We start from the raw sequence: 16,526 nt of genomic DNA, 5'->3' as shown, positions 1-16,526 counted from the left end.
TTTTCTGAGACCTGACAAGCAACACCTGTGTAGGGTCAAAGGGCAATGCTGTAGTTAAGTGTTAAAAGATCTCCCTTGCAGTGTTCCTATATCCACTTTAAAGCAGACATTTCATTTTTGCTGGGTTCTAACCAAAGCTGCATTTCGCTTCCACATCGTAAAACAGAGTTGCCCCAATCTATCTCCTCAGTGGTCATGTGTGACACCATCCATGGAGAGGAACTAACCAGTCATGGGGTCAACATAACGCAGCTTCTCAGATGTGGGGCGGGGGTGGGGAAATCTTGTCAACACACTCACGAAACTAAAACTTCATGAAACCCCTCATAGCTATGGGATTCAGTAGACGGTTGGCTCTGGCCGAGCACAGGGCAGTCTGGTTCGACCGGATATAAATCATCGTGGGTTTCTTGCCTAGCACACACCCCTACACATCATGGGGTTACCAACTCCTGAGAGTTCATGGATTACCCTCAAAGGGCCCAGGACTCCCAAATTGTATGCAAATTGTGTAAGTAGGCGCATTCTCGCATTCTTCCGGAGAGAGCGTTCCTAAATTTCCTCTGACTCACCAAGAGCTCTAAAAGATTGATAAGAGCCTACGTGGATTGAAGCAGCCCCATCTATCTTTTCTCCTCCCTTCTCCCTCCTCCCTAGCTGGGACAGAAACCTATCAGTCACTCTTACGATTCTTCCTGCTGAGATGAGACGACGCCACCTACGTCCTTCCCGAACACACCCAGCGCTCGCCAACTTTCCCCCAGAGCGCACAAGCCAGGCTGCCCCAGCACCTCGGAGCCTTCTCACGGTTTCCCATAGCTGAAGAGTTTGGAGGCGTTTCTCCTGTGTGCAACTTGCCCGACGCATTTCTTTCTCTCTCCTTCTTTTTTTTTTTTTTTTTCCTTCCCCAGGGACGCAGGTCCTATTCTATCCTACCAGCTGTTCACGCACATTATTGACTTTTGTCTGAAAGCAGAGACCCGGTCTTTTGCCCCAGATCCCTTCGGTGACCACCTGCCGGGCCACATCAGCACAGCTTTCCCCGGTGGGCTTCGGAGAATCGCATCCATACATTTCTCTAAATTGCTCTAAAATGCCAAGTCTGCAAAAGCCCGCAACTCCGAAATCGTCCCTCTGCCTTGGAAATTGGGACCACGTAATGAAAAGGCTGGGAGACCAGGGCAGCCTAGACTAGGGCGAGCGCGAGGTGGGCGCAGCAGTCCGCGCTGACTGCCACCGGCGGCTCCCTCCACGTGCCCTTCGGGTCAGTCCGGAGCACCAACCTGGCCCCGCTCCGGGGACCCCTCGTGCATTCCCGCGCCTCCTCCCGCTCTGGCTCCAGCCCACCCCCTCTCCTCAGGGAATCGACGCCCCGCCAAGACGGCACAACCGGGTGAACGCGGGATAGGTTGGGCGGTCAGTCTGCCGGTCCCTTCGGCTTCCCCACCCGCGGTGCCCGGCGCCCTCCCGCGGCTCCGCCCTGGCGCCTGCCTCCTCCTACTACCTTGCATTGCCAGCGGCCGGAGCAGCAGCAGGAGCAGCAGCGCTGCGCGGGCGTCTACTCGGCCTCTCGGGAGCCGCGGCAGAGTCATGGAAGGAGATAGGACGTGTCCCGGCTTACCGCACCCCCACCGCAGCCGCAGCCTGAGGCCCTGCGCGAAGATTGCAAGTGCAAGTCCCGGGCTGGCCCGCCGGGAACCTTCGCTTTCGCTTTTGCTTTAGCCCCCGAGGGCTGGGGAGAGGTAAAGTGACAAGTCCATGACTCAGCGTCCCCATCTCCTCGCCTCTAAAAAGTTCCAGTTGCTGCCGTGACCCCCTGGCCCCGGAGGGCCGAAGCCTCGAGGAGCCGGGAAGCGGCCAGCTGGGGCTGGCGAACAGTCCCTCTCATCTCCTCTCCCCCGGTTACCCCACAGATCCTTTCAGCCTGGTGTCCCTGCTGCAAAGTGAGTAAATAGGATGTCGGAAACCAAACTCTCTGGAGTAAACCCATCTGGTCGGTATTTTCACCTGACTTCTGCTCGACTTGGTCCACCTCCCCTTGCTTGTCTTTTCCAGGAGCTCAAAGGGCACTTTTCCAGGATGCCCTTAACTCGGGGACTGTGGGTTAGGCGAGGCAACAGCCTTTTGCTGGGCTGTGGCGGGTGGAGAAAGCACTGTCCCTGCCGGGAGGTGGGTAGGTGGGTGGAGCAGAGGTGCGGCTGCGGGTCGCGCGGGTAGGGGCAGCGATACTCGCGCCGCGGTCGCGCTACGCAGGTGCACCCAGACCTGCCAGCGCGAGCGCAGCCCAGGGCTCCTGGTTCACCGGCTCCTGGCACTGCCCGTTTATCTCACACCAGCTGTGTCTTTCTTCCCGCCGAAAGTTTCGAATATTTGAAGGGGAGGGGGATGAGGTGAGGAACTAACGGCTATTGCCACCAAGACTTCCTTGCCTTATTTCCTTGCATTTGGTTAGACAAGTTTTATTCTACCATTCTCTGCTCTTGCGAGTGAGTTTCTTTTTCTTGGGATTTCAAGTTAAACGAATCGAGTCTGTCCTGGGAACGCTCTGAACCGGAAGTCAGAAATTCCCGGGTTAGGCAAGAGATGTCCCTGGGCTTCATTCTGTTTCTTCTTAGATAAAAATTTCACGCATACTGAGAAAATACCAGATATCATTTCGTTTCTATTCCTAAGTATTTAAGTACATATCTCTAAGTGATAAGGTCAAATAAAAAATTAACAATGGTATCAAATATTTTCAAACTTTTAAAAATGCATAGTCACCGTGCTGAGTGTATAAAAGATTTCATCTTTCTTTTTTCTATGAAGCTTTATAAAGTTGGGACATCCCTGTTATTGGAGACTAAACATTGTTAATGACAGCAGTTTGCTATAGTGCAATATCCCCCCTATTATTTCATTATTTAAGAAACACCGCTATAAATATTCTTCTGTTTAAACTATGTTATGAATTAATTAGAATAGATTTCCAGCAACGGAATTACTGAGTCAAAGGTTAAGGAATATATATGTATATATATTTAATATAATGTAATATAATATATTATATTAATTATATATCAATATAATATTTAATATATTTTTAATCCTGATTCAGAGTGCTTTGCTTTTTTTTAAGTTACGTGACTTTGTAAATTTGTGAATGTTCTAATTTGAAAAGTTTTGAAAAAGTGGGAAAGTTATAGATGTGTGGATTATAAACTACCTTCTAACTGAGGCTTCAAACTAATTTCCAAAGCCTCAGGTCATGTCAACTAGGTAGTTTTTCAAACAATTTATCTCTTTCATTAAATTGTTGTATTTCTTGGCATAAAGTTGCTCGTTTTTCCATTATTATCCTACTGTCTTTAGACTCTGTAATGATATCCCCTTTCCCATTTCTGATATTGGAATTTGTGTCTTATCTTTTTACTGGTAAATCTAACTTGGGTCATTTGTTTTTAGAAATTGTGGTAATGTGTGTGTGTGTATATATATAAAACTTTCCATTTTAAGGATCTTTAAGTGTGGCAGTAATTACATTTACATTATTGTGCTACCGTCAACACCATCCCTTTCCAGAACTTTATCATTATCCCAAATGGGAATATTTTTAAAGACTTCTTTTATTATAAATGTTGCCAGCTTGCCTTTCAAAAGTTATGTACTGATATACCATCTTACCACCACTGAGTTACAGTACTCATTTTACTGCAAACTGTCCAGAATTAAATTTTTAAATGTTTGTTAATTTGATACATTAAAAAGAACTTTTTTCATCACAGATAAATGTATTTTGAAATATTTCAAAAGTACTAAAAAATATTGAAATGAATATAAACACTATCCATGTATCTACCACCCAGACTTGTCAACTTTAATGTATTTGCTTCAGAGATTTTTTGAAGGAAAGAAAACATTGCAGATCAAGATATGAAGTATCTATAAATTATATATAGATATAAAACATAATATATAGTATAATACAATATATAGTGTGATTTTTTTTTTTTTGGCCTGGGCAGGCACTGGGAAACGAACCCGGGTCTTCAGCATGGCAGGCGAGAACTCTACTGAGCCACTGTGGCCTGCCCAGTATGATTTTTGGTTTTGAAAAATTTATACAAATGATACCATACTACAATGTCATTCCAAACATGCTTTTTCTCCTGTTTTATATTGTTGAGTTTGATCTTTTTGATACATGTGGCTCTAGGACATTAACTCTAACTCTTGTACACACTGCTTTTTGTGTGGATTTCTAGTTTCCAGTGCTGTTATACATTTTTCCCTTATATTATTTGAATGGTTTTAGTGGGAAACTTTGGAAAGGAGTGAGGTAAATTATTGATTTAGGATGCCATCTTGTTCTCAATGATTCTTATTGACTTTTCTTTTTAATGCTTTGACCTTAAGTTATTTCCTCTAAGATAATTGAGAAATGATTTTATTCTAGTAATTATTCTGCTTGGCTTTTATTCTCTTCCATTGTTTTTGTTCTCTTCTTTTGCCAGTATTTTAATGTTTTAGTTATGGTAATGTTATGATGTTTTCAAATGTTGTAAGCCTGGCCCATCTCTCTCTGTTTTCATTTTCCAAAGCTTTTTCACCATTCTTGCTAGATTGCTCATCCAGATGAATTTTAGAATTTTCACTTCCTTAGAAAAAAACCCAATACCACAAATTGTATTTAAATGGAAATTGCATTCAATTTCACTCATATTCAGTGGAGACTCTCTGTGGTGGTTTGAAGCAGTATGTATCCCAGAAAAATATGCTCTTAAATCTAATCCATTCCTGTGGGTATAAACCCATTGTAAGTAGGACCCTTTGATGAGGTTACTTCAGTTAAGACATGTCCCACCTTAATCAAGATCCATTTTAATCTTATTACTAGAGGCCTTTATAAGAAAATGAAATTGAGTCACATTCAGAGAGAAAGTGATGGAAGCAAGGAGCTGAAATCAACAAAATTTGGAAGAGAAGGGAGAGACCAGCAGACACTGCCATGTACCTTGCCATGTGATAGAGCAACCAAGGATAACCAGCAGCTAGTCTTTGGGAGGAAAGTATTGCTTTCATGATGCCTGGTGTTTCGGTTTGCTAGTTCTGCAGAAATGCAATATACCAGAAATGGATTGGCTTTTATCAAGGGGATTTATTAAGTTATAAGATTACAGTTCTAAAACCATGAAAATATACAATTTAAAACACTAACAAGAGGATACCTTTTTGGAAGGAAGCACAATGATCCCTGTCAGCTGGGAAGGCACATGGCTGGTGTTGGCTGGTCACTGCTCCCAGGTGGTTGCAGCTTCTAATTCTAGTGGCTTTCACTCTAAGCATCTGTGGGCCCTCACTTAACTTCTCCAGGGCAAACTCTGAATTTCATCTCTTAGCTTAGCATTTCCAAACATCTGTGTCTTGGTTTCTTTTCTCTGCTCTCTGTTTTGGTTCTGAGTTCTCTCTTTCTCTGTGAGCTCTTTTTATTTTTAAACATTTTTTATTGTGAAATCTACATATACAAAAAAGCAATAAATTTCAAAGTATATTGTAACAAGTAGTTTAGAGCAGATTTCAGAATTTGGGATGGGTTACAGTTCCACAATTTCAGGTTTTTCCTTCTAGCTGCTCCAAAACACTGGAGACTAAAAGAAATATCAATATAATGATTCAGCAGTCATATTCACTTGTTAAATTGTATCTTCTCTGTTCTAACTCCTCCTTCTCTTTTTATCCTTCTCTCAGTCTTTAGAGGCATTTTTTCATGTTGGGAAGGGCTGTTGATAATATGTGATGGGGGCTGGAACTAGTTGATGTTCTTGGGCAGTCTGGCCCTTATGGGTTTCAGGACTAATCTGGCCTAGGAACCATCTGGAGGTTGTCGGTTTCTGGATAGTAATCTTAGTGCGTGAAACTTTTGTAGTATCTCAGATAGAGTCCTAGGTGTTCTTTAGGGTTAACAGGAATGGTTTTGGTTGGGGGTTGGCTAACTGTGGGAATTAGCAATATCTAGCTGAAGCTCACATAAGAGTATCCTCCAGAATAGTCTCTACCTCTATTTGAACTCTCTTAGCCACTGATACCTTATTTTGTTACACTTCTTTTCCCCCTTTGGGTCAAGGAGGCACTGTTGATCCCGCAGTACTAGTGCCAGGCTCATCACTGGAAGTCATGTCCCACATTGTCAGGGAGACTTTCACCCCTGGATGTGATGTCCTCTGTGAGCTCTTTTAAGGAGTCGGGTAAACTAAGTAAGACCCACCTTGAATGGGTGGGGTCACATCTTCATGGAAATATTCTAATCAAAAGGCCCCACCCACAATTGGGTGGGTCACATCTCCGTGGAAACAACCATACCCAAAGGTCCCACCCAAATAATAGATCTGCCCCAACAAGATTGGATTAGAATTAACAGAACATGGCTTTTCTGGGGTACATAACAATTTCAAACCAGCACACCTTGATTTGGATGTTTTCCCAAACCTGTACGCTAATAAATTCCCATTATTTAATCCAATCCACTTCATAGTATTTGCCTAAGCAGGCCAGGAAATAGAAACATTATCCATTGTTTTTGATTCTCCATTGGAGCGCTCTTGAATTAAATTACAGCAGTATGATGGTGTCTTTTTTTTTTTAACTTTTTATTTTGAGATAATTGTTGATTCACATGCAGTTATAAGAAATAATACAGAGAGATCTGTATACTTAAATTTCCTCCAGTGGTAATACTTTCATACCTAGAGTACAATAGCACAACCAGGAAATTGGCAGTGATACAATCCATCTACCTTATTCAGGTTTCACCAGTTTTACAACACCACTTGTGCTACCCTTTTATAAGCTACCTCCTCCCTCTCCCACTCCCTAGCAACTGCTGACCTCTTCTTCTCTTTAATGTTGTCACTTCAAGAATGTTATATAAATGGAATCATACAGCAGGAAACCTTTAGAGGTGGGCTTTTTCTGTTCAGTATCATTCCCTTGAGATCTATTCAAGTTGTCATGTGATCACTAGTTTGTTCCTTTTTTATTGCTGGAGTACTGATGATATCTTTTTACATGTATGGATCTCTGCTACCTACAACTCTAACTGCCCTGTGCCTTTATTTGGCATCTTGCATTTTGAGAACGAAGTCCAAGATCCATTTTCTCAGGTCAGAAGAAATAACCTGGCTTCAGAACTGGATTCCTGGGGCACACTGTCCACTTCAGGAATGATTCAGTTGAAAGTTTGTCCTGGACCTTGAAATCAGGGGACACACTCAGGAATGGGGAACTGAGTCAGCAGCCATCACACAGAACAGAGCTGGAGTTGAGGGCAAGGCTGTTGATTTGGGGAAGACTAGACCTCGTAGCAGAGCCTTCAGCCTGTTCTTTAGCAGGGTTTAGACAAGGGACCTTTAGACCTGAGGAAGGGGATTAAGCAGAGGGTAAGATGTCAGATTAGGCCACAAATATTTTTTGTTTGTTTGTTTTTAATCTACATGCCTATTTTGTTTCCATTGGACAAATATTATGTGTATAAAATTTTGGTCCACTTTTCCTTTATCCCTACCATTCAAACTCGAAGTTTAATTTTACTCAAATAAAAGCAGAATCATATATCTGACATGAGAACTAAATACATTTCACATTATTTAATTAAATCAGGTGTGCTTTTTTATTTCTCAGATACAGTAATTCATCTTTCTTACATGTTGTTTCCTTTTACTTTTATTTGTCTGAGTAACTATGCAATAAATGTACTTTCTTTCACATTCAGTAATATCAGTGTGCACAAATGTAATTTATAACATCCATAATTGGAGTCATCGTCTAATCTCAAGTTCATGTTCAGGTCCCCCTATTATATGGCACTTACATGACAAACTTCAGATATTTTAGTCAAACTTACACTGTCCAACATCAATTATAAAAATTAAGATGTTAATTTAAAAGTATTATGAAAGTTCCAGGCTAAACAGCACTGGGCCCATTTATAGTGATGCTGGTGAGAGGTCCCTGAACAGCTACTGCTTCAATCTCAACACTTTGTGCAGAGCAGCAACCTGGGAAGCAGCTCTAGCAGGAACATTACTCTTGAAATACTGTTTGTAGATTGACAACACTGAAATCATTAATGTCAACCAGCAAGACAGCTGTTTTTACCACATTAGCAATGTCACAGCCCTCAGCTTTCAGAATTTCACCCATGTTTTTAAGAGCTTATTTAACTTCTTCCATCACCCCTCCTGACACAAACTGTCTGCTTGAAGTCTCCATGCCTAGCTGTCCTGAAATATAAATGGTCCTATCTACTAGCACGGCTTGGCTATAAGGACCTATGGCTCCTGGGGCTTTTGCAGTGCTGATCACTTTTCTGATCAAGGATGGCATGGCTAAGGCAGCTCCTTGGAGGAGCAAGTTCATACACCCTACCAATCTTTTTTTGTTTCCTTCCTTTATGTGCTGGTTTGAAAGGAAGTATGCCCCCTAGAAAAGCCATGTTTTAATCAAAATCCCAGTTCATAAAGGTAGAATAATCCCTATTCAATACTGTATGTTTGAAACTGTAATCAGATCATATCCCTGGATGATGTGATTTAGTCAAGAGTGGTTCTTAAACTAGATTAGGTGACGACATGTCTCCACCCATTTGGGTGGGTCTTGATTGGTTTATTGGAGTCCTATAAAAGAAGAAACGTTTTGTAGAATGAGAGATTCAGAGAGAGCAGAGCAGAACGGCATAGCCACGAGAAGCACAGTCCACTAGTCAGCGACCTTTGGAGATGAAGAAGGAAAACGCCTCCCGGGGAGCTTCATGAAACAGGAAGCCAGGAGAAGAAGCTAGCAGATGATGCTGTGTTCACCATGTGCCCTTCCAGCCGAGAGAGAAACCCTGACTGTGTTTGCCATGTGCCTTCTCACTTGAGAGTGAAACCCTGAACTTCATTGGCCTTCCTGAACCAAGGTATCTTTCCCTGGATGCCTTAGATTGGACATTTCTATAGACTTGTTTTAATTGGGACATTTTCTCGGCCTTAGAACTGTAAACTACCTACATATTAAATTCCCTTTAAAAAAACCATTCTGTTTCTGGTATATTGCATTCTGGCAGCTAGCAAACTAAAACATTTAAAATACAAATTTTTTAAAAAATTGAGATAAAATTCACATAACATAAAATTCACTATTTTAAATTATACAATTCAGTGGTTTTTAGTATATTTCCAATATTGTACAACCATCACCACTATCTGATTTCAGCATATTTCCATCACCCTAAAAAGAAACTCCATACCTATTAGCAATCATTCCCAATTCCCCCTACCTGTACTTCTCACCCCTGGCAACCACTAATATACTTTGTCTCTACAGATTTACCTATTCTTAATATTTCATCTAAAGGGAATCATACAATATGTGGACTTTTCTGTCTGACTTTTTTATTCAGCATAATGTCTTCAAGGTTCATCCTTGTTGTAGCATGTCAGGACTTCATTCCTTTTTATGTCTGAGCAATATTCCATTCATGGATGGACCACATATTGTTTATTCATTCAGCAACTGATGGTCATTTAGGTTGTTCCCTCTTTGGGCTATTACGAATAATGCTGCTATAAACACTCTTGCACAAGTTTTTGTGTGAATGTGTTTTCATTCCTCTTGGGTATGGATTTGCTGAATCATATTGTAGCTCTGAGATTCTTGAAGGATAAGCAAGAAGACTCAGGGAGCCAGACACAGATGGTTTCTTAGTCTGGAGGGTGATGCATTTCTAATCCTCCCCACATGATAGTATACTTTGGGAGATACTAATTTAGGAACTAAGGCCAGATACAGCCAGTTTAAAGGGATCTAGCTGCTGCAGCTAACCTGGGAAAACCAAGGCAGTGAAAATGATATGTGGGCATGAAAGAAAACTAGTCCACTCACAGAACAGGTCTTCTTTCCCCCAAAAAAGGTTGGCTGTAAGACAAAATAATTTCTTCTCAAAACTCCAAGTTCAAAAAACATCACATTTCCTTGCTTTTCTAAATCATTTCATGTCTGGCTCCAAATTTCCACTTGCCAAGATCAATGAAAAACTGGCATCATTCATTTTTCTTCTCCCCTGTAGTGAGTGGTTTTCCCTTCCCTTCGGTTATGCCAAGACCCAGGAAAAACAGGGAGAGGACTGCAGTCTGTGTTTTCTTGGTCACTATTGAGATACTGTTTGTCCAGACCCACCTGCCGTCCTTTGGTCTTAGCAAACCCACTGATTCCCTCCTGGGTAGTTCACCCACTGTCCCTTCAAAACACTTTTTCACCCCCCTTATCCTCACCGTCTAAGTGATACTGGCCTAGGTCTCTAAAGGCCTTTTCGTCCGGCTTCCCTGAGACTCTGCCATCTGACATCCCAAACAAGTGAACCCTCTGTCAGCTGCATCCCTGGGGTGAGAGAGCCCCAAAGTCTAGAACACAAAAGCTTGCTGCTCTTGGGGAAAGTCGCCCCTCACTTTTCCCCCCTTGATGAGTCTTTGGTAGTGAAACCCCTCAAGCAACCAAATCATTTCTTGATAACCCACCCAATTATATTAAATTGGAGGCCCATAACCATCATTTAATCACTTTTGCAGTTGAAGAAATTAAGCTGTGAAATAGATTCTGGATTTTAAATATTTCCAAGTTTTAGAGTGAGTGTTAAACTTTAGAATGAGTTTAACAACTATTTAAAGCATCTCTGTTTTTTAATTCAGGGAGTGGTTTGGGAATTTTATTTTTTGATTGACTTGGAAACAACATATTCTCCAGTTCTGTGTTTTCTTGTCCACAAGACTCCATTGCTAGCCCTTGTGCATGCTGAGAGGGCAGCAACCAACTGAGCTCACATGGCTAAAGCAACAGTCTTTCACAATTCCTAATTTTCTTTGGAATCTTCAAGAAAAACAGAATTATATAAACACTCATTTGTCAGAAGCCCTATTTTCCCACCTATTATCTGTAATATTTAGTTCTGTATCTTGTACAGAAGTGCTGTGGAAATCTGCTTTTGAGTATGGAGTATTATGGTTGAGAATTATGAAGTAGAAAAGTATTTGTGCTTATATATATATATATGTATATATACAAACTACCAAGTAGATTCCATTGGGCAAATTATTTAGTTCTCTGTGCCTTGATTTCCTCATCTGGAAAGTGGGAATCACAGGATCTACCCTTATGGGTGGTTGCAAGGATTAAATTAGTTAATGAAAGCATTTTTGAACAATACCTGATATATAATAAACTTTTGTTAATATAATATATAAAATATAATGTATAATATTCATTGTGCTGTCCTTTGTAAACTACCTAAATGATTGTAGAGAAGATTATTAGCTAAAAGTGTGAAGTGCAAGTTGGGGGCTGAGAAGGTACCAGCGAAGCATTATTTGTGACTGAGAAAGAGCCATCTGTCAAGGCAGAGTGCCCAAGAACAGAGAACACGGTGGGAAGGCCCTAGGAGCAGGTGGTGAGGATAAAAAATCCACCCTGGGTAGGTCCAGCAGCTGGGACTAACATCCCAGGCCTCTCACTGTCATTCCTTCAGCGAGACTCCACCTTAGCTAGAGAAGGTAAAGTCGTGAAGCAAACCACCCCAAGATGCAGGCGCTCCCACAGCTCTCCCATGTTGAATTTCACAGCGAACAGCCCCTCCTGCTCTCATCTACGTAATTGCTCAACTTGGCCTGTCAACTGGGGGCTCTTCCCTCACCATCACGAAGATTGGGTGCCCTTTTTTCCACCCCAACCCCTTCTTTACCTTCCTCATCTTAGCTCCTGGTAAGGGGAACTTGGGAGAGGAGGAAACTCTTGAAAGAACCTCCTGTTTTCACCCTTGTTTTTTTTTGCATGGGCAGGCACCGGGACTCGAACCCGGGTCTCAGCAATGGCAGGTGAGAATTCTGCCACTGAACTACCAACATACTGCCCTTCACCCTTATTTTTTATAAAGTTCATTCTTAAATAATTTCAGGACAAAACTAAGGAAGATAGTGACAGAACCTTAAAGTCTTAAAAATGCAATCTAAATTTCTCCAGAAATCTCAAGCTCAGATGCTTCTAGGGCCAGACAGCTGTAGTAAGGAGGTGTTAGGTATAAAGCGAGAGGTTAGGGGGTTGAAGACTTTGTGTAGTGTCAGGGTATACTGTGTGTGCAGAGTGGCTAGATTTTTTATTTTTGAAGAACCTTTGGAGGCATAGGTCTTCACGTGAAATTTCCCAGTTTCCAAATAGTGGGTATTGTTTCAGGAAAAAAAAATTAAAAACCGTTCAGGCCAAACAAACCCAATGCATAGGCTTTGTAACATCTAATATATAGTCATTTTTTTCATCCAGAAAACTATTTTATAAGTACCTCATTCCCCCACCATGTTAGAAATCAGAACTATTATTGTACTGGAGTGAGTTTGGTTCATGAATTTTTAAATCTTAGGTCTGTGTCCAGCCATACAATGGGTGGCCCCATGTCCTCTTAAAATATCTTGCAAAAAAGTTTTTGCATATGGGCAGTATTCTGCAGAGAGGACCCATAGTGTTTGTCAGATTTTTTTCAAGAGTCCTTGACCACCTACAATGCTAAGAGTAAACTGTCTACAAAGTGTAATGATTTATAGATATTGTAATTTCTTAGCCGTAAGAATCAACAGATTTCTGAGTTGAAACATAGCTAATTATGAACTTAAAATTATTTTTTACTTACTTCTGTGAGATTAGGATGTGGTTAGAATAATTTCTCTTTCTTTTTTTTCCCCCAGGTGGTTCTCCAGTTACGTGAGAAGCAGAATGTCAAAGCATCTTACTTTGGAAATAAATCAAATGTCCATTGCCTTAGTTTGCCAGAGCTGCCATAGCAAAGTACCGCAAACTGGTTGGCCTAAACAGCAGAATTTATTGTCTCATAATTTTGGAAGTTCTAAGTCAGGATGTCACCGGGATCATACTTTTTCAGAAGTTCATGGTGTTCTGATGGTGATTGCCAGCAATCTATAACTCAGGCTCTGCTTCTGTCACATGGCTGTCTCTCTCTCCATGTTTCCTCCTTACTGTGTCTAAATTTCCCCTGCTTTTGAGGATATCAGTTGTATTGGATTAAGGCTCACCTAACCCAGTTACGCTTCATCTTAATAACATCTTCAAAGACCCTATTTACAAATGAATTTACATTGACAGGACAAGGTGTTAGGACTTGAATGTACATGTCCTTCTGGGTTTCATGATTCAGTCCATAGAAAAAGAGTACAATACAGTTAAATTAAATAGCTTTTTTGTACTAATATGCAAAGATCACCAAGATGTGTTGTTAACAAAACAAATAAACATAATATGCAAAGCTGTGTATAGTAGGCTGCCTCTTATGTTAAAGTAAGAATACCTGTATATTTTCTTGCATCTGCACATATTCAGCAACACTGAAAAAGCACATGAGTAAGCAGTAAATGTGTTTACCTTTGGGTTTGGTGACTGGCTAGATGAGAGATGGGGAACTGAGAGAGTTGTTTTCCTGTATACTTTTTTTTTTTCATTTTTTCTTACTTTTCAAACATCCTTATATTCTCTATTTTAAAAGTTAAAAGAATTCTCATGGAATTAAACATCTGATTTTTGAACAGAATTTTAGTTTATAAGTTTAAGTAATATTTACTGAAATAGGACAAGCCAATAGTTCTGATATGTTTTTCCAGTTATATCCCTCAAGGAAGGCTTACTTTTGCCATTTTATTAGGGCTCCTTCCAGTTTGTGGTAATTGTTTTAAACAAGATATTTAAAGTAAACAAACTTCTAAGATGAAAAGGTTTCCAAAATAAGTAACTAATAACAGATTTTAAATCTGGCTTTCTGGTAGACTGGAGAGACTCAGACAATAGTGTTGCATACCTAAGAAATAGCTCATAAATTCCAGACACTCTCTTTACATGCACTCCCAAAACCAGAAGACAATTTCTGTTTACTGAAAAAACTGCAGGACAAATTTCAAAACAACAGAGATAACGCTTTTTATCTTGATTTAATTTAAATGTCCTTAAAAGGAGAAGATACATCTTTTCTCACCCCTTCCTCCTTGCTGGCTCAAACACAGGCACGATGGTTGCAGTTAACACTGGACCACGAAGAGTCTGGAAAATAGAAGCCACAAGCCACTCATACAGTAGAAATGGAATAGAAGGAGCCTAGGTCAGTGACAACAGGAGCTCCAAATGAGCAGAGACGGACTCTATTTGTACCTCTTGAAGGCAAGAAAGAAGGAGGCATGTGTCTTGATTGTCATTGTTATTATTGGTTTTTCTCTTACTCATAGCTAGATTTTATCCTAGCAATACACCTGAAAATAAAAACTACAACTATATTTCAAATAGGCTTTTTGAACCTTACAGATTTTGTTTTTATTAACCATGGTGTTTTCATTTACCTGTTGGAACACTATATAGTATGTTCTTTATTTTCATCAACTTTAACATATGAGGAAGCATATTCCAGTATCTTCATTAAATTTCAGTGATTTAAAACAAATTATAGTATACTTAATTTATATGGAACATAAAATTAGGTTTGTATTTTTAAACGATTCCTGTTACAAAAAAAATAAACCTAATCAAAGATCACGTTTATAATACAATAGAAAGAATATTTGTGAGGTTATAAGGTATATAAGATTATTCTAATTATTCTATCTTTAGAAACATGTATTGGTTATTTCTTCATTAACTTGGTGATTGATTTTAGGGGGGCATTCTGGATAATCATGTTATCTGCCTACCCAGTTGATCATTTTTTATAATCGAGGTGTTTGAGACAACATCAGGTTCTATGAGTGGTCTATAATATTTGGTTTCTAGATCAGATCCTCAAGGCTTTTGGAGGCCACTGTCTTGCTGCCTGAGTATATCTGTCCCCCCAACTGTCTGTACTCTGTAACTCAAGTACATTGATACTTAAAGTCCTTCTGATATTTCCATCTAGATTCTTCCTGTAGAGTTTTCCTCATCTCCTCATTCTCTCTATCAGGGACAAACTCATGAGCAGGACTGGCTACATAATTTGCAGGAAGAAAATGGGCTCTCTTGTTCAAAGTTATTAAGAATTTTAAGGTAGTGACAGCAGATCATTAAACTAAGTTCAGGGATAGTCTAAGCATGAGGCTTTGTGTGATAGCCCTGATCACATGCCATGAAGACAGCTCCAGGTTGACTCTAAATTGAATCAACCCTTACGCAAAGGCCTGATAGGAGATGCACGCCTATTATTTACCTCAGTCTCTACTGCTCTTTTATGTACAAAGTTCAGCATTCACTCCAGTTGACAAGAGATCCAAAAACAGCAGGATAAAATGAGATAAAACAGTGGGCAGAGACAGAGACGGCACAAATGTTGAAACTGTCCATGACTTTAAAATAACTATGATTAATATGTTAAAACATCCAAGTGAAAAACGTGGACAACATGCATGATAGGGAATTTCATCAAAGAGATGGAAACTCTAAAAAACTGCTAAATGGTGATACTAGAAATGAAAAAAGGGATATCAGATATGAAGAATTCACTCAATAATATTAACAGAACAGACACAGTAGAAGAACCAGTGACCTTAAAGATAAGGCAATATAAATTAGCCAAACTGAAACATAAAGAGTAAAAAGAGAGAATAATACAGAAAAAAGCATTCACTAGCTATGAGATGGTATTAAATTGTCTAACATACATGTAATTGTATCCCAGAGAGAGATGAGGACATAAGAGAAAATAATAGCTGATCGCTTGCTGTGGCAGCACACACACTAAAATTGGAATGACATAGAGAAGATTAGTACGGCCGCTGAACAAGGATGACACACAAATCTGTGAAGAGTTCCATACATTTTGGAAATGGCTAAAATGGGAAATTTTATTATAATATACTATTATAACAAAAAATTTTAAATAGTAGCTGAGATTTTTCCAAAATGAATGAAAGACAGCAAACCATATGCATTAGTCACAATTCTCTAGAGAAACAGAACCAACAGGAGTTAACTGTAAATATGAGATTTATAAAGGTGTCTCATCTAATTGTGGGAATGCAAAAGTCCAAAATCCATAGACCAGGCTGTGAGGCTGGCTACTCTGATGAAGGGTCTCAATGAACTCCACATGAGTGGGTCACTGGCTGAAGAAGCAGTGAAAATTCTCTTTTCTCCCTTGTTCCTTTTTGTGATTTTCTGCCTTCTTTTGGATTGAGTATTTTTATGATTCCATTTTATTCCCACTATTGATACATTTTTTCATGGTTGCTCTAGGGCTTATAAGATACATCTTTAAGTTGTCACAGTTTATCTTCAATTAATAGTCTAGTACTTCATATAAAGTGCAATTATCTTTCAGCGGTATATTTCTATTTCCTTCCTCCCATGGTTTGAGCTATTGTTGAAATAAATTTTACTAATACTTATGTTATAAACCTCACAATACTTTGTCAGTATTTTTCTGTCAATATTCAGTTATCTTTTAAAGATGGTTTTGCTGTAGATGGTCAATTTCCTTTTAAAAAGAAGAGATTAAAGAT

General features: G+C 39.9%; 1 protein-coding gene, 1 non-coding gene and 1 pseudogene across 4 annotated transcripts in view; 1 reads left to right on the top strand and 2 right to left on the bottom strand.

Moving 5' to 3' along the window:
- IL15RA (interleukin 15 receptor subunit alpha) overlaps positions 1-2,160 on the bottom strand; it is a 77,988-nt gene extending 75,828 nt beyond the window's left edge. For all 3 annotated transcript variants that reach the window (XM_077169493.1, XM_077169495.1, XM_077169494.1), the window contains exon 1: positions 1,505-2,160. In XM_077169493.1, coding sequence (XP_077025608.1) covers positions 1,505-1,592 — 88 coding nt within the window. In that variant the 5' untranslated portion in view covers positions 1,593-2,160. The remainder of the gene's footprint in view (positions 1-1,504) is intronic.
- A 5,781-nt stretch (positions 2,161-7,941) lies between these two features.
- Positions 7,942-8,361, bottom strand: LOC143689666 (2-iminobutanoate/2-iminopropanoate deaminase pseudogene; annotated as a pseudogene).
- Positions 8,362-15,742: 7,381 nt separating this feature from the next.
- On the top strand, positions 15,743-15,845 carry LOC143643004 (U6 spliceosomal RNA). Its single transcript, XR_013156060.1, has one exon. It is a non-coding gene; the product is annotated as a U6 spliceosomal RNA (small nuclear RNA).
- The last annotated feature ends 681 nt before the right edge of the window (positions 15,846-16,526 follow it).

The sequence above is a fragment of the Tamandua tetradactyla genome, chromosome 7, assembly GCF_023851605.1.
Source record: "Tamandua tetradactyla isolate mTamTet1 chromosome 7, mTamTet1.pri, whole genome shotgun sequence".
Lineage (NCBI taxonomy): Eukaryota > Metazoa > Chordata > Mammalia > Pilosa > Myrmecophagidae > Tamandua > Tamandua tetradactyla.
This window is presented reverse-complemented; position numbering and strand designations above follow the sequence as displayed.